Raw genomic sequence first — 24918 nt, 5'->3', positions numbered from 1 at the left:
TCTTCATAAAGAGATTTATATAGCAGTGTAAAACTTGAAGTTATCTTTACTACTATTAAAAGCTCCCCAGTATCTCTAGGTGTCTGACTTCAATAAATCCTGGAAACATTCTGCTCACATACTGAGTTTTAAGGAATGTGCAGCATGTGTCAACTTCAATAAAAGCGGTACAGTTCTTTAATTACCCCATTCACCCAGCAGCTGCTTTAACTAAGTATTGTTCTGAACATGTAAAAATGTAAAATGCCCCCAAAAATCAGTCATCTACGTGCAATGACTACTCAGGATCTAACAATAATGGATATACTGAAGGACAAAAACATGAGTCATGCCAAGCCCATAATTCTCAGTGACTGACTGTAAAGCACTTACAGTCGGCATTAAGCTTTTAAAACTCTAACCCTAATCAATCATAAACAAAGAAATAAAGACCTCATGGTTATTTTTTAAATCTTAAACACTAGCGCATAACTTTAAATAATTTATCTTCTTTTTCAGATTCACACATCATTCTTCCCACGTAAAATATGTACTTCTGCATGAAAACTGGCTAGTACATACAAGTCAAAAAATAACAACACCTATTTAAACACAGTGGTAACATATTGCTTGCCATAGAGCAGAAAACATCCCTGTTGGCCAAAACCAAAGGTACACAAGGTTCAGAAATCTGAGTGCAGACAACCTCTTCCCTTCCCCAAATGCTTATGCCCCTAAGTCTTTTCATGGTACAGGAGAACCAGCATCATCTTCCCCAGGCTGTAGAGAACCTGGAAACGTACAACTTGCACACATTTATTTCAACCTTGGTGACAGCACAGCAACAAAAAGCCCATTAAAAAGAAAAAAGGCAGACAACCGGATGCGATCAACTTGCAATCATTTTTTTGTAATGTACTAGTAAATGGGTGCCAGCTAACTAATCTTAATAGAGAACAAACCTAATTTATACACAGCAGGATGCTGTCAGATTATTTTAAACCTAATAATTATTTCTAGCAGCAAGGCAACATTACACTTTGTAGAAGTATACCCTTTGTAGAAGACATTTGCTCGGAAAAAAACCCGTTCATGAGCTGTTTGATTAATTTGGCAGGGGGAGAAGATGGATGAACGAAAGCAACCTACCTAAAGCCGATGAAACATAACACTCTACAGAGCTAAGCAGTCAGGTGAAAGAGGATCTTTGAAAAAAGCACGGTGTTAGGAGACAGGAACCTTGCCAAATTAGTTGTTAAGCCATGTCCCTCCCAGATCTTTTTTTAGAGAGAAGTGTAAGTAACTTTGAGTAACTTTTCAGTGGAAGCTGCTATGCTGTGAAGATACTTGTTACACCGAGATGCCTTCCTCCCTTCCAAGCCAAAAGGACATCTAAGATGGCCCAGTCTGACCCCAGGTGTAGCAAAAGCCACAGAAGCCTGTGAGGAATTCCTCCACCCCACCCAGCCATTTGTTCAAGCATATACCTCTAAAGACATTTCATCTTAATTCAAAAGATAGAAAATCAACTATTCCCTTTCTAATAATTTCTAATGATTCATTGCTTTTACTAAAAGTTTGCACCTTAGAGTTTGTCATTAGCAGATTTTTATCTCTGTATATTGTCAACACATGTTGCCTTGAAAATGTTTTGCTTTGTCTGGAGTATGAAAACAGTCATATAAAATCACCTGTCACATCACAGATGTAAAGATTATTTTCAGGAATGCACATTTTATTCAACCAAGTTTGAACTGAAGTCAAAGGAGTTAGAAAGTAACCTATATAGTACCAGTTAAGAAGGTAAACTATGTTTTGTCCAACATATTTGTGGAGAACATACATAGAAATCATGTGTTTATAATAATAAACACATGATTATGTGTGGGAGCCTGATAGATTCGTACCGAATGCAGCAATCACTGAAGAGCCAGGAAGTCTAGCTGAAACCAACCTATTATTTGGAGTATTTATAAGAAATAAATCTGTCTGCTCTGAAATTGTATTTTGTTTTCTTTTTAGCGCTACATAAACAGTATGACAGTCTTAACTATAGTATTTGATCATTTTAAGTGCTTGGATGTAAAATTTTACTCATCAACATAACATATCCATGACAGGTATATCTACATAAGACATATGTCATTTTGCAATAGTGGTTTAACTACATATTACCACTCAAGCAGGCAAAAAGATTATTAGGCAATCACGAGCATTTCATTAAATATTTTAAAACTTGGTACTACAATAGCCCATATTAAGATAAAAAAATTTTATGAATTATGGGCTGTGTCAAAGAGCTGTGGAGGCTCGTTTCCCCTTAGTTCATGGTCCGGGGAGACATTGGACAGTCCTTTGGAGGAGGTACATCACTTCTGAACTCGGCACAGATGCCGAGAGCTCAGCTGTAGCTTGACCCCAGGCTGCCGGCACAGGGCACAGCTCTCACACCTGGAGCTGCACCCTCCTCCACCGCAGAGCTGCAGAGATTGGATCGGGGGCAAGTTGAGGATTTTAGAAACTATGTGGTTGGCGCTTTGCCCCCTTGAACTATGCACGCACCGAGCACTACACTGCAAGTATAGGCTAACAAGGGTAAGAAAGAGTTTGACTGAAGAGTCCAACATTTTCTCAACATACAGCAGTACACAGCCAAGTTAACTCAAAACTTGGCAGAAAAGCAATAGGTTTCACACTCTGTCATAACATATCTACTTTTTTTTTTTTTTTTTTTTTTTTTACATACAATGTTAAAATATTAGCGACTTCTAAGTTTGTGCACGTTCCCAAATCTCTTTGTAAGCCTGAGTCCTAAGACCTGCCAGGCTTCATCCCTACATGTCACTGTTTTTCAGACCCACATTCAAAGAACAGCAGATGCAGGCTCCGGCCTGAAGGCACTATGATATGGTAGTGCTGCTAAGGCTAAACCAGCCAGGGGAGGCGAGGCGGTTCTTTGCCTGCAAAGCAGCACCTTCTCCTTACACACCAGTTCCTTTCCAGACGTAGCACATTATTTTCCTCCCTTACATATGGCATATAAGAGAAGCCAGTGCATACTTCCTCATTCTTTAGCATATGGCCAGTTAAAAGATAGTGGTTGCAACACCAGCAGAGCTGGAGGTTCAGTCCTTTCTGTGACTGAACCGAGTTCTTTTCATCTAGCAGTGCCCCAAGAGGAGACATAAGCAGTGTTGCTGCTCTCAGGTTTCTGACAGATCAGAAAGCCTCTTGTTCTTTGTACGCTCAAGCCATCTGTGAGACAGCACCTACACTCCACCACCTTCTTGCAAGAAGGGTCAGTGTTAAAGGAGCAGTTTAGTGCACTGTTTTTACTCAGTACGCCTTCCAGTACTAGAGATCACTGGTACCGTTCTAATTTTGGCATGGGGAACATCAAGAGCTTGGATGCCTCACCAGACTCCAGCATCTACTGATGCAATATCAGACAGAGAAGCAGCAGTGGATGGGGTGGCCTCTCCTGCTGGAGGTGTTCTCCCCTCTTCACTAAAGGCAGTTCAGGGCACCATGTGTCAAAAACAGTTCTCCTGAAGCATGTGTTGCTTTAGGCAGCTTCTTTGATGAGTAAAGCACAACAGTGTGTTCTCCAGATAATGGAAACATTTTCCTGAAATAGGTGTCCTGTCATGTACACACACTCACACCACCTCTCTCCACTCACACTGTCACGCACAAGGAGTAAGTCAAAGCGCATAGGTTTATTTTATATTATCCAGTATGTCCCTGAAATGTGAATATTATACATGACAGAACTGCACAGCCTTCTAACACGTCCAATTTTTACCACATCTTAGAGATATAACTGCACCTGCTGAAAAGACTACACCAACAACAACTCCTCAACAACCCACTTGTCAACACACCACCCTTCCCAGATACGCTGTCTGTGCAGCTGGTCTGTGCATTGCCTGCCCTTTCATCAAAATGACCCAAGGTGCTAGTTAACTATTTGATAATACGATGAACTTTGGCTGAAATAAGTCTGGGTGTGCTCAGGGAAGCAGTTCAGTTTGCTTCCCTAGAAGGGACAATAACCTCCAGGAGAGAGTGAGCAAGCATGCATGCATGAAGCCTCCTTCTTTAACTAACACAGCTGCTGACAAAGGAGGCTGTATCTCTTACCTTCTCTGAAGTTAATCCCAGCAGTTTAAAGCAGACTTGTGAAAAAAAACATGAATCTGAAGTTACTCTAAAATGCTACTCCAAGGACACATTAGTTCCACTAGAGTCAAAGCATAAGCCAGACGCAATAGGTCGAGTTCTAGTCGAAGAGATCGCAGAGAAAGTAAGAGCTAATAATTCTTAATTTGGCATAACATGACATTCCCAACAGCTTCTGTTTCTCCTTCCAGTAATTACATCTTGGGAGTGTACATATTAAAAAATCATTGCACAAAAGACAGTGTCTCTTGGAGAAAGAAAAGAAAAAAAGCAAAGCACCTTTCTTTGTAATAGTGTCATTCTGAAAACTGAAGACGCTTTCACTGAAAGGAAAAATACGCTGATCAAAACATGAAGGGGACAAAACCTCATTCACTCCTTATTTGTTTAAGAATTACTAAAAAGAAACATTTTTGCAGGAGGCTAAGGCAACAGTAATTTAGACCATAATAAATTGAGCATTGTAAGAATAACTATTCCATTGAATAAAAGAAGTCTGGCAAGAAACTTTTCACATGGCATTCAACAGACATTCAAATAAATGAATGAAGTATGCAAGCTAAATTAGTTCAAAAATAAAGACTTTCCAGCGGTTTACCATAATGACAACATTGTGTAGAAAGATACAATAGCTCTTTGTAGCCTAAAAATTGTCAGTTTTATTTTACAAAGATGACTTCCAAAAGCATCTTGTCATGACAATCGAGTTTTGAGGAAAAAAACAACCTGTCATTTGATAAATAGATGAAATTAACTGTCATTAAAACCACTTAAGCACTCCTCCTTCCTGTTATCCTTCTCATCTCGGCAGTAACTGATAAGAAGATTTCAGAGAGGCTCAGTCATTGATGGCAGGATCTAGAAAAGAAACAATTTTGCATACAGTTATCATTCGCATTCACAGCTTCTAGTTATTCACTAACCTGCACTTAATTGGCTTCCTTCTGCCACTGGCATGAGCACAATGGACCATCTACTTCATACAAATCACCACTCACCGCTGCAATTACACCTCATACCATGAAAATATTGTAGTGGTTGCATCCTATCACGTTAACAGCGCATACAAAGGTAACATTAACAAGGTCCTGTTACCTACCAACTATGAATTGCTAATACCAGCCAGTGCATTAGCCAGTAGGAACCAGACATTACTCATTATCATGCAGCTCATTACTTACGGGACATGGTTGAGCTTGAAACTGGTAGATTTCTCTGTAACTTCTGGAAAATATACCACTTGTCCACAGAAACATACCACCAAAATAAGTGAAGGACCAGATGCAATGGTTACAACAGAATTAGCAAAGAGGAAAACTACAACTGCATCTTTTTCCAAAAAATATTATCCAAGATTTTGTTTGGCTAAGCACACAGCTTCTTTAAGACAAAAGGAAGTCATGGATTGGTCAAAGAAAAAGACCTGAGCCTTGCATAACCAGACTAACTCCCATGCATCCCCAGAAGGCTGTGTGCATGGCAACCCCACTTCCAACATACAAAGTAATTAATTGTATTCCCACATTAAAGCTACCATGGCACACCTCCACCTTGGCAGATTTCTAGCTGGCTTTAATCTTTTCCATCTTCCACATGCCAGGTTCCTCACACCAACTGGTCCGCAGTGACAGCTGAGTTTTTAATGCCACAAAACACCTTGATGCAGATGGGTTTTGCCCTTTCTTCCACCTTTTGCTAGACTATACTGCCATTTAGTCACTGCACTGATGCAACAACTACACTTTCTTCTACTGCACTGCAGCTGTACATCTACTGACGTGACAACGGGAAGCGAGGGTCTACATCCCTACAGGATCGTAGATGCTTTTTTGGTTAGCAACTTGCATCCTTCCTCAAGCCGAGGACAGAGCATATGGTCCTTCGAAGGGATATCAAAATAAATATGACAGGTCAGTGCAATCATCATACCAAATGAATTCAAATGATGCCATATCTAAAATGAAATGTGTGCACATAATAAAGATTCAAATGACAAAAAAATCCCCTACCCTTTATCCCTCTCTGAATTATTTATCAATTCTGCAACTCCAGCTGTTGCCACTAGCCCAAGGACATTACTTCATTTGGGGAATGACACTTCATGTTAACAGAGAAGTTAACAAAACAAAAAAGGGACACTGTGGACCCTACTTAAAGGCCACAGCAAAGCATAATACGTCTTTTCCCAGAATTTAGATAGGAAAATAATCAACAATCAATTTAGTTCATCTTTCTCAACTTGTTTCCATAAGTCCAGACACAGCTTTCAACACTCATGCATTAAATCAGCCATGCCTTTTTAACCATTGCACTTAGTCAAGACTCTCAAAGCATCTTGGATCCGCCTCATTTTTTGAGGGTTGTCTCCCTCTAACAGTTCACCATAAACCATACACCACCATACCGAAGACTCTGTGATACTATCGGCACTCAAGTTAGTGAAAGCTTTTAGTACACAATATGGTCATGCCAAGAAAATGTGAATATTCTGCATATACGGAATTGCTTTTGATAAAAGCAAAAAAGAAACAACAACTTCAACATGCATAGTTTAGGGCAGAAAGAATTGGTTTCACCTAACCAGGACATTTAGATTAGCAAAGTCTACATAGCGCTGTCTGCCCACTTATGGGCTGCTCTGATTCTGGTTCCATCACATATTAGTTCTTAGATTTTAAACAAAGAAATTGAGGGATGGGGAGTAGGGGAAGGCTTGGCCAGTTAGCATGATTTCCATCACCTACATTTACATGCCCTCCCAACTCCCACACCCCTTCCATCAACTAAAACAAGTTCATAGTTTATCTGCAGAGCAGAGAACAGAGAGGTAGAATAAACTGGGGGGGGGGGGGAATTAACCACTGGTTTTGGTTGCCACCTTATTCATAGTGGAATCTGACAATTAAATAGGTATAGAGATCTGAACTGTTACACAAAAACACCCACACCATTAACACTGCACCACCTTCCCACTACAAGAACGTACTTAGACACTGTCTTCATGTCAGGCCTGAAATGAACTGAAACGGGTCAAAATTTGCAAGTCCCCAAGTGTCAAGGGACATACGACCTCTAAATATTAGCCCTTCATGATTTATCAACAGCCTCTTCTCTGCCAAAAGATTACTCTGTTCTTACCAGTAGCCTTCATTTCACAGTGTTTTCTGCTTTTACTTTTACCTAATTGAACAGCAACTGGGTTTATGTGTCGAGATCGTTGTTTGTTTGGGGTTTTTTTTCCTCCTCCATAGTCACCTGAGAGTGGACTAGCAATTGTAGCAGTTCTAACAGTAAAAGGGGATGTGTGAAGAAACTTAAGAGCTTCTATGGTACCATCACCAGAAATCTCCAGTATCACCCACAAAGCTTCCAAGCCATTTGTCAGCTTCCTGCAGCCTAGAATGCACCATTTGCCATTAGTGCCAAGCACACAGTTCAGGCCTGAACCAGAATGCCAGGCAGGCAGGTATTTAATAAGCAAACTCATCTTTGGGAAAGGCAGCAAAGCAAGAGATGCTACCTGTCTTGCAAGTGAAACAAGGCAATGTCTTGCAAGCAGAGCCCACTTTGGTTTAGCTCCAGCAGCATCAGCTTTTGTTCAGTTTGGTACCACTGAGCTCATGCAAGTGTTATTCAGGAAAAGGAGATTAGTTAAACCAAACATTTATTTGCCCTTCGGTCTGCATCAGAACTGGCACCCAGCCCTGAACAGTCTCCCTCTTCCTCGCTACTGTGGGAAAGCTACCGAAAGAGGACCTTCCCTTCCCATCTCCTGCTGTTGGCCAAAGAAACAAAAGGTACAGAAACAAAGAGAACAGGCAGAGAACTTGGGATGCATCAAATAACACTGAGTTGAACCTTAATTTCCAATAGCCCCAAATTCTCCTGTTGTCACTGCTATATTTGAGGTTATTACTTCTTCACCATTAATGATTCTCCAATATTTTGCGAATCCCATGTGTTATGCACAAACCCCCTACAATTATTTACAGTTGTAACCCACTCAAACGTACATCACATCACATTTTTCTGAAAATTAACAAACTAAACACAGCAACTTATCTCACATTCCAGGGTTGCCATTTAACTCTCAATGCCACAGGTTCTCAAGTGCCTCCTGAAATACTTTCTAGCTATGCTAAAGGAATGACATTTGAAAAAAATCACCTGTGTGGATAGGAACACATCCTTCTGAAGATTTTCACAAGCTAGTTGGATGCAACTGAAGTCAGTCCTCAGAAAATAAGGAAAGTCGTCTTCGTGCCCAAACGTGCTCACTAAATGCTTCTGGCTATGACATTATTTCATAATTGACATATTATACACAAACACCTCAAGAAAATATCTTTTTCTGTATGTCTGGATTACACAGTTATTTATATCCAGTGCTTTTGTAGAGCCCTCCCAACGTTGCACAATACTCTCGAATATGACAAACTGATCCTTTCAGATGATAATTTTTTTTTTAGCATTCCATATTTTTAATGTTAAAAAAATTGTACCTCAACATGGTCTTTAATCTAATCCTTACCCTGAACAACTGAAGTACATCCGTATTAATCTATCAGATGCTTTTCCACACCACACCTATGGCACTGCATAAATTACTGTAATTTAAATGAATTACTGCTTGAAAATTCTCATTTGGTAAGAAACATGCAGTGTTACAAGGCACCAGAAAGAAAAATGTGCACTACAGTAACTAAGTTTTATAACACAGTATATCTAGGTTCTCATAAACCAGCTATTCTAAATTGTTAAAGGACAAGAATATTAGACCAATCACATAGAACACACATCAATATGTCCAAGAAGTCAATAATATGAAATTATATCTACAGTTTATTTAGATACATTTCCATGCCCATATATGCAGAATCCACTTTAAAAAAGGCCATTAGGCTGGCTGAACAATATTATTGCAAAAGACGTTAACACCAATAGAATTCCATCTTTGCCCTGGAAAACTTGCATTTTTCCCTTTAAACGTCTGATCTGCTGAAACACATTGCAGAAAAAGAACTTGGGGAAAAAAACACCAAACAAACAGAAAAAACCACCAAGTTCTTTTGTTACATTATTCCGCATATTACTACTGTTTAAGGCTGACTTGTTTAAGGCTGCACATTTCAACTACCTAACAGTAAAGAATGAAAAGCTTCTTGCTACAAGCTAAAAAGAAAGTCTTTACCATGCTCCTTGAAGAGCTCATTTTCACATTACTCAGGCTTCATTATGCTGAATCAATATTCGTTTAGTCACTGGGGTTATTGACATATTTTAAAATAAAAGTATACCCTTCAGCTACTGCACTCATTACGGGTAATTTGTCTTGTCAGGGAGCAGGGAATATTATCCCAGTCTTTCAGGGGCTGACAGCCCATGGAAATACCTCCCCTTGGTTACAACTGTAAATAATTTTAAGGTAAAATATTGAAAAATCAATGACTGTTTCCTGCAATCTGTCACAAACAAATCAATCATAATCTGCACAGCCAGAGAATATGATTTGAAGGAGATGAGAGCAGATGTAATTCTTGGCTGGAATCTCTCATTTCAAAATCACTTCACATAATGGTGTCATCATTTAAACACTTAGCAGTCACTGCAACTGCCACTCATAACATCTTATTGGACAAAACCACAAGGAAGAGGAGGAGAAATGCCATTGCTGTTATATAAACAAACACTTTATTTAAATGGTTGCAACATTAGCAAATTTCACAGATATAACAGCTAGGCTTGTCCCTCCATGATAGTCCAAGATACTTTTCTTTCTCAATGGAAGATTGTCTATAAATCAGCCTCTCAAAACACAAAGCATTTTAAAACAAAACTAGGCTTCACAAAAGGTGAGCAATAGTATCTGGTACTAATACTATTTCTAAAAACATTTCAATTTAATTCACTCCAAATTGCTTATAACAGAATTACACATTAAATTCTCAAGAGATTAAGAAAGAATTGTCTGAGGTACCTTTGTCTTTTTAAGAGCAATAAGGATTTCAATGCTTCTTTGTCCTCGACATATTACATTTCACATCTAATTTTCATTAAGCACACACCGACTCAACTTTAGTGTAGGTAACCACTGCAGAGTACAGAGGAAAGTAAGCCATAACCTACATAAACTAATTGATAATATATTTTCAACTTGCACTCAAAGAGATTAACTGTTGTATATGGAATTACATTTGTATAAAGGATCAATTTATACATAAAGAATTAACTACTGCGCAGTCAAAATGCTATAAACTGATCTTTGTAAATGTGAATCATTTGTGTAAAACTAATCTATTTTTATAGAGTAACACTAATGCTTGGACTGAAATTATTTCCTCATTTGTTCCCCCACCTCACCCCAAACTACATCTTCACCCTGATACTACAGTGTTTGAGAGACTTCTGTGCAGATCAGTCAAGACAAAAAAAGCAGCAGACAGGATGAAATTGTTGTGCAACTGCAACTGTGGGCCTAAGCCTACATTCCTTGCACAAACAAAATTTGCAAATGGTCATGGAGTGTTCCACTCTGGAGTCTATAATTTGAGCTCTTAATCTTTAATGTGCAGAGCCCGTTATCACATATTCATTTTAATCACATTAACCTTACCAACTCATATTTCTGGATATTTATCTCACAACTGTGAGACTAAGGAAAAAAAAAAGCAATCAAAAAGAAGAAATTATTTTCTCTTTTCTTGAAATAAGAAATCCCTTAATAGTGTTTTTTAAAAATGAAAGAACAGGGCATATTGTACATCTAAGTAAACCTCTCCAAGGTTTGCCTTCCTTTAAAGCAGGCTTTATGTCTCTTTATCTTCTACACGGAAAACACACATCTCTAACTCTTTACTGATACACATCAAAACCACTATTGTTTGTAGCAGCTGGACAGATTCTCTTTCTTAGCAAAATAAACTACTAAAAAAAAGACACAAAAGTCTTAGCCCAGAAGAAACAGTTACTGCCTTAGAGGCTAACTAAGTGCAGGAAAACTGCAAATACCAGCTGTGAAGTGAATCAGCTTATCCTGGGGAAAGGCCACTATTGTGAAAGGAAGCAGGAGGCGGCAGAGGGTGAGTAATCACTAAAACCAAAAGTAGCTCCTAGAAATGACTTGCAGTACCTCACTTTTTCCCTGGATGAGATCTATAATGAAGCCATCCAATAGAGAGACAGCCTCAGGATCATCAGCCCTTTTAAATCTCCTCAGTGGCCAACCAACACTCACAGAGGGAAGACCCTGCTTACTACATTAAGCCATTCTGGGAGGAAGAAGCAGCGTGCCATACTGAATGTGTCAGCATCTTTCCCTAGCGCCATTCCCCTGAGCCAGGTTGTTATTTCTTGTGACAATCACCTAATTAGGTGGGTCAAGAATCACAGAAGATAGAAGAGATCCATTCTTCCTACATGCCAGTTATCCTATTTGTAAAAATGAAGGCAATGACTCTTCCCCTCCATTGTAAGGCACTTAATAAATGTTAATAATAATAAAGTCAGTCACATCTCCCAGACAACACTGTCAGATCTTTTCTTGCAATATTTGAGAACTATTGGGCTCAGGAGGGAGCTCCCACAAATTCTAGACAGAAAAAGACTCGCAAATTCCATCCTTGGACACAAGAGGTCACAGAGGGCCACACCACAGCAGACATTTCACAACCGCTCCCCGACAAGGGAAGCCCTGAGAAGAAAGGGCAGCACATGCTGCAGCACTACAGATGTTTATGGAGAGTTCATGGTTCAGCATGGTGAGTGCTATTTTCTGCTGGACAAAGCATTAAGATGCTGTAACAGCTAAGAAGAGGACTGTGAAGTCTTTCTTGTTAAGAAGTTGAACTAGCTTCAATTTTTTTGAATTAAAAGGTATTATTCTTCATTCCATCTTTCTCAAGAAACAAAAGAACTACAGGTTATGGAAAGAGCTGAAAAAAGAAGACACTGGCTTAAAAAAAGCTAGTAGCATTTCCTGTAGTACCCACCTTCTCAATTTACTTCTCTCACTCATAATGTTCATTTAAGCCAATAGTATATATTCATTTATTTAATGCAGCTCCACGTGATCACTGAACAATAAAGCAGTGCAATATTATATCATGCAATATTACTGATATTACACTATTATCAATACTCTACCTAATGAAGTTTATAAAGTCTTCATGTTTGGGTGTTACGGAAAGAAGAATCCTGCTTTGAAATAGCTCCTGCCTTCCAACTCTGTTCTTCCCTTCTTCAGCATTGCTTAGACCAGTCTCACTGAGCTCATCTGGAGAGGACAAAAAAAAAAAAACAAAACCAAAAACAAAAAAACCCCCAACAACAAAAAAACACGCCTTATTACAATGCTTGTCATCTGCACCACATGATTTTCTCAACAGAAACAGGACTAAAGCTGATGTACCTGGAAACATTAATTCCACATTTTGTTTGAGACAGAACCCAGTACCACACAGGAAAGCACCACTACTGTAATGCCTTGCTTAATGAATCATAACATACACAAAACAAATTACTTACCATTAACTCTAAATAGGACTTAATATGGTTAAAAAGAGCTGCAAGACCAGATGCGTTCTGGCTTTGTATGAGATCTCTTCCTGTACTCAGGTGGGTACAGGATAGGATGGACTGCTGGATTCATTTTCCTCAACATGGACCTTGCTGCTTCTGCTCTTGGGTGCATGCTATAAAGGCAAAAAATGGACATATGAAGAACGGGGAAATGGAACAAAAAGATAGTATTTATCACTAATTTAGACAGCAGGTTTCTCTTACAAACAAGGATTACAGACTAATGCAAATGTTTCTTCAGCCATTGATCTAGCATGTTTGCTAAATCCCACAGACACTATGTTAGTACCACATCCCACTGGATGGTGTTCAATTCTGCGTTTTCTGATAGGTGCACCACAAACAGGTGCCTATGGAAATCAAAGATCTGTGGAACATGGAAATTTAATGACATTTAGCTAATGCATCAGTAATAGCATTAATAACTTGCTTTTGCTCAAAAGCACAACAGCCTAATAAATTATATGAGTATGGACACCAATTTAAATCTGAACATTTCTGAGAAAAGCAGAGGGTTCCAATTAGGTAAACAGAGGCACAGAGGTGACATGAACAAATCTAGGTCATAGGTTGTGTCAGAAACTGAATGAAAAAAACAAGCCCAGGATTCAAGACTCCTAGTCCCTTCCCTACTACTAAGTCTTCCCATCCCCTTCTCAGCCAGTATAAAAGTCTCTCAGCCATTCTGCAACCTCCTCTCACACAACTATCTGGGTAACCTCGGTTTAAGTTTTACTTCGGGACACAGTAGCACAGTTTATACCACAGAGAATATCAACTGAATTTTAACTGCAGCAAGAAATTAAATACTGAAATAAACTGAAGAGAAAAAAAAAAAAAAAAAAAAAGAGCAAAAAATACCTTAAAAATAAGTTTTGAAACCTAGGGTCTACAGAGCTGTCCTCTTCTCAAGAGACATTCATGGAACCCGATGCCTACAGAAGCTGGGACAGAGTAAGGTCCTCCCTAGACAACAGCCAGGAAGTCAGCACAAACAAAGTAATTCTTGCACCGTCAATATTATAAAGACGTTGTAGGCACCTTTTCATAATGACAGAGTATTCTTAATAAAAGCTTCAAGCAGGTTTTATAGCTGCATATTATCCAATGAAACCAGTAATAAACAGCACTGTAGCATTATTTAGTACAACTCCAATACGCCAAGAGTCACAACCTCAGTTTTATTTATCACACAGGCTAAATGTTAGTTCTTGGCTTTACAGTAGCAGCCAAGCCTGTAGCTATTTTAGCCCAGCACACTGCCATCTGGATATTGATACTTTGCTATGAGATATGAAAGAAGAGCATAGTTACCTAATACAGCTTAACTGAAAACAAAGGACCTACATATTAGACCATGCATTATTCTATACAAAATTAAATCTGAAGGGCATGAAAAGTTCTGTAGATGTCAGCATAGAATATTTCAGAGGTAAATGCTGGGTTCTTGATCTGCAATAGAAATGCTGAGAAATACTGAGAAAAAGATGTGCTTGTGAAAGGAAAAAGCCAGTTCTCACGCTGTTGGCGGGGGGTAGGGGGAAGAGCTCAGGAAGATGCTTCTCCTTTGGGAAGAATAGGAGAGTGATCAGTCACAAGTTTATTAGTACAGTAAAGTCTCTGTAATGATGATCCTTATACACCTTGAAAGGTCTGACTGGCTTGCTTTTTCCCCCTCAAACAATCATTTATATGGAGAGAAAAGAAAAAAAAAAAATAAATATTCTGACTCTACAAATACATTCACTTTAATCTGCAGAAAACAGCTTCAAGAATCATTCGCATCTGCATTGTCCACATTAAGGAACAGAAACCAAAAAGCTTTAATATTAATAAAAATCAGAAATTATTACCTGCTAAAAAGAATTCTTTGGGTGTAAGGCTAGAAATGCGACCTGGCTTTATTTTTATCCTCAGAGAGGTAATGCTAAGCTGTTGCAAATGCAGTCATAAGGACTGCAAATATAAGTAGATAAAACACAAACCCTTTTGAACACAACACTGCTAAAAGTCACCCACCTCTACGGGACCTCCTACCACGCTGCAGCACCTGCAATCAAAAGGGCATTTGCCACCATATGGAAAGCTACAGGCACACGCATGTCCCATAAAATGGCACAGGGAGCCACAGCCATCCTTCCCACTGAGGTGCTTCTCTTTAACAGTAAGGGGCCAGCTAACAGTAGATGTGGCTTGCTTTAAGTGAAAAACTTGTTTAGACATGAAAGAGAGCAGTTTTTCATTTTTTCCACTAAAGTCAACCATTAGGAGAGTCTATTTTCTGCATATGCCTGTGGAACTGTAAGCAAAATAAACCCTAAAGACATCCTTAACTTAGTCTATATTATGCCAACAAATTCAAGCAAATAGCACTATTTAAGTTAATTACAGGAAACTTGGAGGAAACTGAAACACAGTTTCAGGTTCTCCCATGATACTGTCAAGATCTTTGGAGTTACATGTTCAATACAGTAACTATGTGCTTGAAAGGCTTGTCAGCTGCACTTCTGTGTATGGTTTTATTCCACATACTAAACAGGTTTGCTGATGCAATTTAAAAAAAGGACTGAGACTGATAAACAGGTTTGTTTTCGCAGACAAAAATGTGATTTTACATAGAAAGGCTTGCTGAGAAAAAGTCTAAGCTACCTAATATCCAATTGCTAGACATAGAAGAGTTATTCTAGGTGTTCGCAAGTTTACACCTCGGTCTCAGACTGCAAACACAGAGAGTGCTAACAAGTAGAGTGTTGGGCAAAGTAAGTGCAGGCAGAAGATCAACAGAGAAGTTAAGGGTGTCTTGCAGAGCTCTTCCCAAGATCATTCACCTAGAGCCACCAAACATGGGCACTTCCACTGCAAGTACTGACCCTGTAACTCCCAGCACTTCATTTTACAGAAGCCAAAAGCAACATGCACATGAGTAAGTGCCTGCAGGAAATCGTCCCTAAGTTTTACGGCCGATGCTTCAGCCAATATTTTAGATGCACTCCTTTAGCTCTCGCTCAGCTAATAATGTATTGATTCAACACGGAAAACCACAAGCCCCTCCCCTCCTCTTGCACACTAATTAGTTTTACTTCCATGGTTGTGTGAAGGTGAGAAAAGGAAATTTTTTTCTCTTCATGCTTAATTAAAAAGATAAATATTCATATATATTTATTTTGTTCTGAGTTGTTAATACTTTAAAATACACTGTATAAAACATCCCTTAGCAGATGTTTCCAACAGCTATTTCCACCACCATCTGACTCTTAGTATTTTGTTTATAGGGACAGCTTTAAACAGAACAGAGTATCTGAGGGGGAGATTTTTTAATTTTTTTTTTAAAGAGGATCCCTTTTAACATCACATATAGATCTCTTGATAATATATTCACAAATTGGAGTGGAGAAACAAATTATTCAGTAAGTGTCTAAGGTCAGGTATTCTGATAAAGAAATATCAAAAAGGTTTTGAGAAGACAGCCTCCTTCTCATCTACCCCTGTAAAAAGAAAAAAAAAAAGGTTGAAATGATCTCTAATGCATCTCCCTTCATAATTCATGCCGAAAGATGACATTTTCTCAGGATCTTAATTAAGATAATGATGAACACCTGTGTCGGCATTCTTTGGCAAGACAGCATTATCCATCATAATCTTTTAAGTACTCTCAAAAAAACCCAACCAAATCGTATGACGGAACCAATCTGTTGCCTCTCCTTGCACTAAGTTGTACATCTCAGACACACACGAGAACGATTAGATCTTTAAAGACTGCAATAAAAGCAGGATCGTTAGATTTTAAAGTTTCAACAGAAAGTAGCTATTAAAGTAATTAAATTAAGGTGTATCATATCCAAGATACCCAAGTTTAACTCCATCCATTACAAGCCACCTGCACCTGAACAACTTACAGTTAGAGCCTACCAGTGGCTGTACTTTTAAAATATAGTTTGCTGTTATTTTCAAGATCACTCTGCCTCTTTTTCCCCTCCCCGAAAGAAAATATTCACAGCTGATCCCTATTACATGTTCATGCACGGATTTATTAAGCTGTTTTATGCTATACGATGTATGTTTGCACACCCTAAATGAAATTATGCAAATGAAACCAGTGTAGAAAAACAAATATGCAGGTTCAAATATTGCTACATTTTGGGTCACCACATTTTTGTGCAGTCATCTCAAATCCAAGTTCCCCTCATGTCAAAAACACCACTAGAGTCCCACTACTAAAGTAAGCAAAGACCATTCTAAACAGCTTTGCAGGACCAGCCCATCAGACCGAAGGCTATAAAAATAGTGACTTTGATTACTTATTTATACAGGCTGAATTTAAATTCACAAGTCTCAATTTAAATAAAATGAAGAGCGCACAGCCAGCCTATAAATCCTACCCATCATTAAGTAGGAATTGAATGGTAAATGTTTCTTCTATTGCATTAATGGTTTCGATTCCAGGAAGTTATGACAAAAATATATAAAGTACAGAATTTTAATATCATTTCTCTGGCAGCTGCAAAGCAGACAAACACTTGATACCAAGAATTTGTCCATACCTTCAAATGTACGTACCTTCAGTAAAAATGAAGAGAAGCAGCAAATGTATCCTCAAACCTCATATTTGTTAACAGAGCTGATAGAACTACATAAACAAGAGCCTTGAAACAAACTTCTCATTTCCCTTTAATCAAAGGCTGAAAAGTCCTGTAAAGCAGATTAGTCTTAGGCTTTCCCATTTTAATATGCTTCTATCAGAGGAAAAAGTTGCTGTGACTAGTCATTCAGTAGAGCTATCAATGTGCAAATAAAGCAGAAAATAGAGACATCCTTAAGAAATGAGTCTCAAATTTGATATAAAGCGAAGGTGACAACCACAGCAATAGAACTATAAAGTAAATGTTTCAATATCTTGAAGAATTATCTACAGTTCTTTTAAAACTGCAAAGAATATAGTAGTGGCATAATGTAGTGAGAATGTTGGTTTGATAGACACTTACAATCCTGATGGCATAAGAGTCCTATCACTGCCATTTATTAATCAGCTCTGGTATTATGTTGCAATCCATGAAAGTATGCATGAACTCACCAGTTTCCAAAATGTACGCCTACAGAAGCCAGATTAGTAGAACATCAGAAATAAAGAGGGTAATTTTACATGACACGAGCCTTACCTCCTCCTCAAAAACGTCAGATGCCATGGGAAGATGGTTAGAACGTCAGCCTCCCCCTACAAAGAAACGGGGAAGGAAAAGCGGTTACTTATTCTGCTCACTTATAAAATGAATGTTAAATATATAAAACTTTACCCGATGATACCTCACTCCTCGAACAAGGGGTGTTGTCAGAGGATTATGACAGAAGCACTTTTGACTGGAAACAGAAATGCGGTGCTTTAAAGCGATAGCTAAAATTAACCCAGGGACAAATATCAGTGACACCGTGCAGCTGAAAACTGATGAAAGTGCACACCTGTGTGGATTGAGCATGTAAGAGAGCGTGCAACCCGGTGATAGACCCTTCCCCGTTACCGGGGGCAGAACCCACATGGATTTCAAACAGACCGTACGCTTCCACATTAAGAAGAAGAAGAAAAAAAAGAGATAAATTAAAAAAAAAAAAAAAAAGGGGGGGGGGGGGGAGAAGAGCAAGGAGGGAAACCCCAGACAAAGCGCTGTTCGACAGCGGCACCGAGGAAGGTGCCGAGACTCACCACGGCTCGCCGGGCTTCCGTACGCCGCTCCCGCGGTCGCCGCCTTACTGCGGGGCCCGGCGCGGACAGACGCCGGCCCCGGCCCCGGCCCCGCGACCGCGGCCGACAGCGGCGCCGGCGCCTCCCCGGGAGCGCCCGGCCGCCCGCCGGCCGCGGGGCCCGGGCAGCCGGCACGGCCGCCGGCCGCGCGCGGAGCAGCGCCAAGGCCCGCCCGGCAGGGGGCGCACCAGCACGGCGGGGCAAGCGCTGCCACCGGGCCCCGCGGCCCCGAGGTCCCGCCGCGCCGCTGCCGCCCCGCTTCCTCACCTCGCCTCGCCTCGCTTCGCCGGCCGGGGCCGGCCCGACCCGCAGCCGCCACGGGACGGGCTGAGCCGAGCCGAGCCGAGCCCGGCCGGGTCGGGACGCCGCCGCCTCGCCCCGCAGCGCCTCCGCGCGCCGTCCTGTCAGCGCCGCCTCCGGACTCCCCAGCAACCGCGCCGCGTGCCGCCACCGCCCCTCCACACCCCCTCCCCCCCGCGCTGAAGGACAGTTCCCCCGACCAATGGAAGAAGGGGAGGACCCACCGCCGGCGGCAGGACGGCCAATCGTGTGCCGGGAAGGGCGGGGGCGAGACCGGCGGGGCCACGGCCTGCTGGGTAGTGTAGTGCGGGCCGCGCCCGCCCCTCCGCCCCCGGCACCCGGTCCTGCCGGGATTCCCCCCCCGAGGACACCGGGGAGAGCGCTCTCTGCCCGCCCCGCCCCTTCCCGCCGAGGCGCCGTCGACCCTCGGCCCAGGCCGCCGCCCGCCCCCGGCCCCGCAGCGGGGCTGCTCGGGAAGGCTCAGGCTGTGCTCCGCCGTTTGGCTGGGGGCCTGTGGCCGCTGCCGCCGGGACAGAGCCCCGGAGAGAGGGAGGGAGGGAGGGAGGGAGGGAGGGAGCGGGGCGGCGTCGGTGTCGCCTGCTCCGCGACCCAGGGAGCTCCTGCCCCGGCCTGCCCGTTTCAAAACACACCTCCCCTGCTCACGTCTCCGCGTCCGTCCCGCTGGGGCCAGAGGCGAGAGGAATTAGGGCCGGGAGAAGCAAAAGTTACAAGATTTAAAAAACAAAAACAAAAAACAACAAACTAATTGTATCACCGCCCCCAACCCCGGGAAAGGCGCGGCGGGTGCGAGGCGGGTCCGGCCCCGCGTGTCCCGGGGGGGCCGGGGCCGCGGCGGAGGGCAAGGTCCGCGGCGGCGGGAGCTGCGCCTTGCCTCCGCCGCGAGGGAAAGAAAAGCGAGAAGGGAGTAAATCGGGTATGTTCCTGTTGGGAAATGTATCTGGTGGAATCAAAGGAGATTACATCTCCTGATCGGCGGGGATTTATCCCGCTTCGTATGGTTTTAATCTGCTTTCGCCTCGACCCTTTTATGAGTCGGGGAGGGGAAGGATACCTGCTGTATTCCGCAGATCCGCGGGCAAACCCGCATGCTGAACCGTTTCTGCGGACCCACCTCCGCCCCCACCGCTCCCTCTCCGGATTCCCCTTCTCCCGGAACCGGCGCCGGGAAAGACTAAACCCCTCCCGCGCCGCTCACGGCCCCCCGAGCCCTCCGCGAAGCCAAACCGCGCTCCGGGACCCCCCCCCCCGCCGCAGCTCCGCTCGCACGGCCGCCGCAACAGGTCCGGCGGCGGGGCGGCCCCGGCGCGGCCCCCGCCCCGACGGCGCGACCGGCCGCGCATCCCAGCGCTGCCGGAGCGGCCGGGGCTGCGGCGCGACGCTCCCCGCCGAAAATCGCCCTTTTTGTGTAGAAAAGAGAAACTGACGCCGCCGTACACACCCCGCGTATATTCCACCGCCAGTGATTTAGTGGAGGGAGGGGCAGGGGGCAGAGAGCAAGAGGAGGGGTGGCTGCGCAGAGGGGGGAGCCGGGCGGCTAATAAATCTTATTAAATATCTATTATTTTTTTTCATATACTGATTGGCTTGCATTCCGGCGCAGCGCGGCTCCGCACGGTATTTAGCACATGCAGAAAGTTGGAGCTGATCTTAAATGGCTCGGAGGTGACTGCAATCCAGGAGCCGGCGCACTTGAGCCTCTGAGCGCTGGGGAGGGCCGAGGGAAGCGCGGAGCCCTCCCGCTGGTTGGGCCCGGCCGCGGCAGCCCAGCGGGGTCCTGCCAGTCCTTCCACTGACAACACCCCGCGAAGGAGGAGCCTCGCCGGGCCGCGCAGAAGGCGTCAGGAGCTGCAATTTCCAACTTAGCATCTTGGCAGGACCCTTCGGAAAGCGAGAGCGAGGAGGAAGGGGGGGAAAAAAAAGCCCCCCAGTGCAAGGGGGGAGAGAGAGAGAGAGAGCGAGAGCGAGGAGTGGGGAGGGGGGGGGGGGGGAAGAGACGGGGAAGAGAGGGGGGGAGAAAAAGGAGGAAGCGGTGCCAGGCTGCAGGCGAGCGCGGAGCAGCAGCCCCGGCACAGAGCAAGGTGCCGCCGCTGCCCAGCTGGCGAGGGCGGAGAGGCGCCCGCGAAGCCCCGGCCGCAGCAGCCCCAGCCCAGCAGCGCGGCGGCTCCCTCCCGGCGCCTTGGGCTCCCGGGTATATGTGTGCGCCTGGCCATGTCGTATCCTCAGGGTTACTTGTACCAGCCGTCAGCGTCCTTGGCTCTCTACTCCTGCCCGGCGTACAGCACCAGCGTGATCTCCGGACCCAGGACCGATGAACTTGGGAGATCTTCTTCGGGCTCCGCTTTTTCCCCTTATGCCGGATCTACCGCCTTTACCGCCCCTTCCCCGGGTTACAACTCCCACCTCCAGTACGGCACCGACCCGGCCGCCGCCGCCGCCGCCGCCTTCACTTCCTACGTGGTAAGAGCAGCCCCGGGCAGCCGGCACCGCGCCGGGCACGGCGGCATCCCGCGGGCGCCTGCCCCTCCTCCCGGGCCTGCTTTTTGTTCCGATTTTATTTTTGAGATATCGGGGACAAAAGGGAGCGCGGCTCCCCGCCTCGCCGCCCAACTTTCCCGCATCGCCGCCCCGTGCTGCTGCCGCACACTGTTGCTGGCGGCAGCGGCGGGCAGGGCCGGGCGCGGGGGGAGCCGCCGGCACGGCCCAGGCGAGACGGGGCTGGGGCAGGCGGGGACCGATTTCATTCCCTCACCAAAAAAAAAAAATAAAAAAATTACTATTATTTTTTTTTTTTTTTTAATAAAACGGCGGTCGTAATTTCGCAACAATTAGCTGGTTGCGATTGAAAAGGGAAGGAACCCAGCAGCGGCCGGCGATGGGAAAAATCCGGGCGATAAACCCAGGCAACTTTCCCCTGCACGGCGATAATTAGGCTGCTTAAATCTTGCAGAGCTCTAATCCCATGGCCGCGAGCTGCTCCGCGGGCGCTGCGCGGGGAAGGGAAGGGAAGGGGAAAGCAGGGCACTGCGCCGCCGTGCGCGCCTGCGGGGGCACCGCGGGGCCGGCCCGGGGCATCCCCGCAGCAGAGCTGCGGCCGCCGCCACTGCCCCGCAGTTCCCCCCATAGCCCCGGGAGTTTTGCTCAGCTTCTCCCCTCTGTTTAGGGTTTAGGTAGAGTTTCGCAGTTTCTTCTTTCCTTTTTCTGCCTTTCCTGCTTTTCTCTTTCCTCTTTTCTTGTCTCTTTTCTTCTTCTCTTCTCTTCTCTTTTCTGTTCTTCCCTTTATTTTTTTCCTCCTCCCACCACTGGCCTGGCAGAGGAGCGGCCCGGCCGCCTGGGCCCGGCAGGTTACCCGCCGCGATCGCGGCGCGGGGGGGGGGAAGGGAAGGGTCCTCCCGCCGTTGTCCGCCCCCACGCCGCGCTGCCCACTTGCTTTTCCGCGCCTGCATTTGGGGGAGAGGCGCTGAACTGCTGCAGGCGGCCGGTGGCCTCCTGGGGCTGGAGCCTGCCGGCCCCGGCGAGCCCCCAGGCCCTTCCGCCCGTTCTCCCGGCAATGAGCCGGGGAGAAGCGGGGCAGGGCCCGGCGCCGGGGGAGAGGCAGCGGGGCGCGGGCAGGGGCCGCGGGCAGGCCCTGGCGCTGCCCTTGCCGTGTCATTGCCGCCCCGCGGCCGCCTGACCTCGCCCCGCCGGGCCGCTCTCCCCTCTCTCCCCAGGGCTCGCCCTACGACCACACGCCGGGCATGGCCGGCTCCCTGGGGTACCACCCGTACGCGGCGCCGCTCGGCTCCTACCCCTACGGGGACCCCGCGTACCGCAAGAACGCGACGCGGGACGCCACGGCCACCCTCAAGGCCTGGCTCAACGAGCACCGGAAAAACCCCTACCCCACCAAGGGCGAGAAGATCATGCTGGCCATCATCACCAAAATGACCCTCACCCAGGTCTCCACCTGGTTCGCCAACGCGCGGCGGCGGCTCAAAAAGGAGAACAAAATGACCTGGACCCCGCGGAACCGCAGCGAGGACGAGGAGGAAGAGGAGAACATCGACTTGGAGAAAAACGACGAGGACGAGCCCCAGAAGCTGGAGGAGAAGGGGGACCCCGGGACGCCGGACACAGGTAGGGCAGCGGGCTCGGCCGGGACGCCGCGGCCGCGCCCTCGGGGCTGCCCACGGCCCGGCGCGGCGGCGGGGGCGGCCTGTCCCCCCGAGCGGGCAGCCGGGGCGGCCGGGGGGGGGGGGGGGGGGGGGGGGGGGAGCCGGAGGGCAGCGCTGCGGGCCTGGAGACGGCGGGGCCGGGAAGAGGGGGGGTGGGTGGCCAAGTGTGTGGGCGGGTTTGGGGGCGCAGGGCGAGCCAGAGAGCTGCCCCCCACCCCTCTCCTTTCCCCCCCCCCTCCCCAGGAGCGGCGGATCCCAAGGCAGCGCCGGGCTGCGAGCGCCTCCAGGAGTCCCCCGGCCCCCGGGAGGCCGAGGGCGGCCTCAGCGACTCGGATTGCAAAGAGCCGGCTGAGGAGCGGCTCGACGGGCCGCCCGCCCCCCCCAAGGCGCCCGGCTCTTCGCCGCGGGGGCCGTGCCCGGCGGGCCGCGGGCTGCCGCCGGCGGGCGGCGAGGAGCCCCCGCCGTACCGCCCGCCCTCCGCCGCCGCCGGGCCGCCGCACGCCTCCGACCTGCACCCGCTGCTTCCCGCCGCCGCCGCCACCGGCGCCTCCGTCATCCACTCGCCGCAGCAGGCGGCCCTCGCCAAGCCCAAGCTCTGGTCGCTGGCCGAGATCGCCACCTCGGCGGACAAGGCGAAGGAGGCCGGCGGCGAGGCGGCGCCCCCCGGCCCCGCCGTGCTGGGCGGCGGCGGCCCGTCGCGCTCGCCGCCGCGGCCGCGCTCGCCGGCGGCGCAGTGCCCCTTCCCCAACGGGGCGGTCCTGCCGCGGCCGCTCTACTACACGGCGCCCTTCTACCCGGGTTACACGAACTACGGCTCCTTCGGGGCCCTGCACGGGCACCCCGCCGGCGGCCCTGCCGCCGCCGCCGCCCCCGGCGCCCACTTCAATGGATTAAACCAGACTGTCCTCAGCAGAGCCGAGAGCCTGGCTAAAGACGCTAAAATGATCAGGAGCCAGTCCCAAGTAGACCTTTGCAAAGACTCACCTTACGAACTGAAGAAAGGTATGTCCAACATTTAATATCGGCTTCTCCTCCTTACCCCCTCCCGGGACTGTGGTTTTGTTCTTTTTTCTTTTTTCTTTTTTTTTTTTTTTTAATTTATTGAGAGAAATAATGAATTGCTCTGGCAGTTATTTTTCCACTACCAAAAGAAAAACAAAACAAACAGAAAAAGACCAGCTGCCCCCTCCCTCCCAGCACCCCCTTCAAAAGTTTATAGAGTCTATTGGAAATGGCTGGGTGGAAACAGCCCAGAAATGTCTTAACCAAGTGAAAAGCAAACGAGTGCTACGCTCTCTCTCACACACACAAAGAGGAAAGATTTGTATTAAATCTTATTCTGTATATTTAATGTAGCTTTTTGTATTTAAATTGATAATACAGTATCTTTGAAGTAAATTATGAAATCAAGACACCTGTACAGGCATTAATGTTGTTTTCGTAATATAAATATATACATTTCTGTGTCTTTTTCCGAATTGTTTCATAGTTTTAAAATATATATATACAAGTTTAATTTAATTTTTTATGCCTATTGTTTTTTTTCCTGGGTGTGAGCTAAACTATAATGCAAAAAAAAAAAAAAAAAAAAGGAAATAGGTTATACTTATTAGATACAAAAAACTGCAGCCGCCTTTGTAAAATGCAAATATTTAATTAAAAGAGATTTTTAACAGAATCAAAACCACTCTTTTTTTGCACCGGGCAGATACGTGCATAGCTGCGGGGGAAAAAAAAAAAAATAAATACACGTTTTAAAAGAGACGCAGGGCTCCTTTTAGGACCTTACCGTAGTACCCGAAGCCTTTTTCAAAGTGACTGACGATTTCTAAAAGGTCGGGCTCCGGCGGTGAGAGCCGCCTGCGGGGCCGGGGAGAAGCGAGCGGCAGCGGCACCGGGACGGGAACGGGGAGAGGCGCGGGAGGGACGCTGTTTCCGGAGGTAAAGGCTTAACTCAGGCCACGCACAAAAGCA

General features: G+C 45.8%; 1 protein-coding gene and 1 long non-coding RNA gene across 4 annotated transcripts; one reads left to right on the top strand and one right to left on the bottom strand.

Moving 5' to 3' along the window:
* Positions 1–3602: 3602 nt before the first annotated feature.
* On the bottom strand, positions 3603–18539 carry LOC126041063 (uncharacterized). 2 transcript variants are annotated; one of them, XR_007506763.1, is made up of 6 exons: positions 18434–18539; positions 17895–17950; positions 13600–13704; positions 12685–12851; positions 12304–12433; positions 3603–5019 (listed from the first exon to the last, which is right to left on the bottom strand). It is a non-coding gene; the product is annotated as an uncharacterized LOC126041063 (long non-coding RNA). The 2 variants fall into 2 exon arrangements; XR_007506762.1 differs by lacking the exon at positions 13600–13704.
* A 2268-nt stretch (positions 18540–20807) lies between these two features.
* On the top strand, positions 20808–24416 carry IRX5 (iroquois homeobox 5). Of its 2 annotated transcripts, none has more exons than XM_049806302.1 (3): positions 20808–21250; positions 22501–22906; positions 23188–24416. In XM_049806302.1, the coding sequence occupies exons 1-3, from the start codon at positions 21002–21004 to the stop codon at positions 23961–23963; spliced, it is 1431 nt and encodes a 476-aa protein (XP_049662259.1). In that variant the 5' UTR covers positions 20808–21001; the 3' UTR covers positions 23964–24416. The 2 variants fall into 2 exon arrangements, with proteins under 2 accessions (XP_049662259.1, XP_049662258.1); XM_049806301.1 differs by having other exon boundaries at positions 20884–21250; positions 22729–22906.
* The last annotated feature ends 502 nt before the right edge of the window (positions 24417–24918 follow it).

Source organism: Accipiter gentilis, chromosome 7 (genome assembly GCF_929443795.1).
Source record: "Accipiter gentilis chromosome 7, bAccGen1.1, whole genome shotgun sequence".
In the NCBI taxonomy this organism is placed as follows: domain Eukaryota; kingdom Metazoa; phylum Chordata; class Aves; order Accipitriformes; family Accipitridae; genus Astur; species Astur gentilis.
This window is presented reverse-complemented; position numbering and strand designations above follow the sequence as displayed.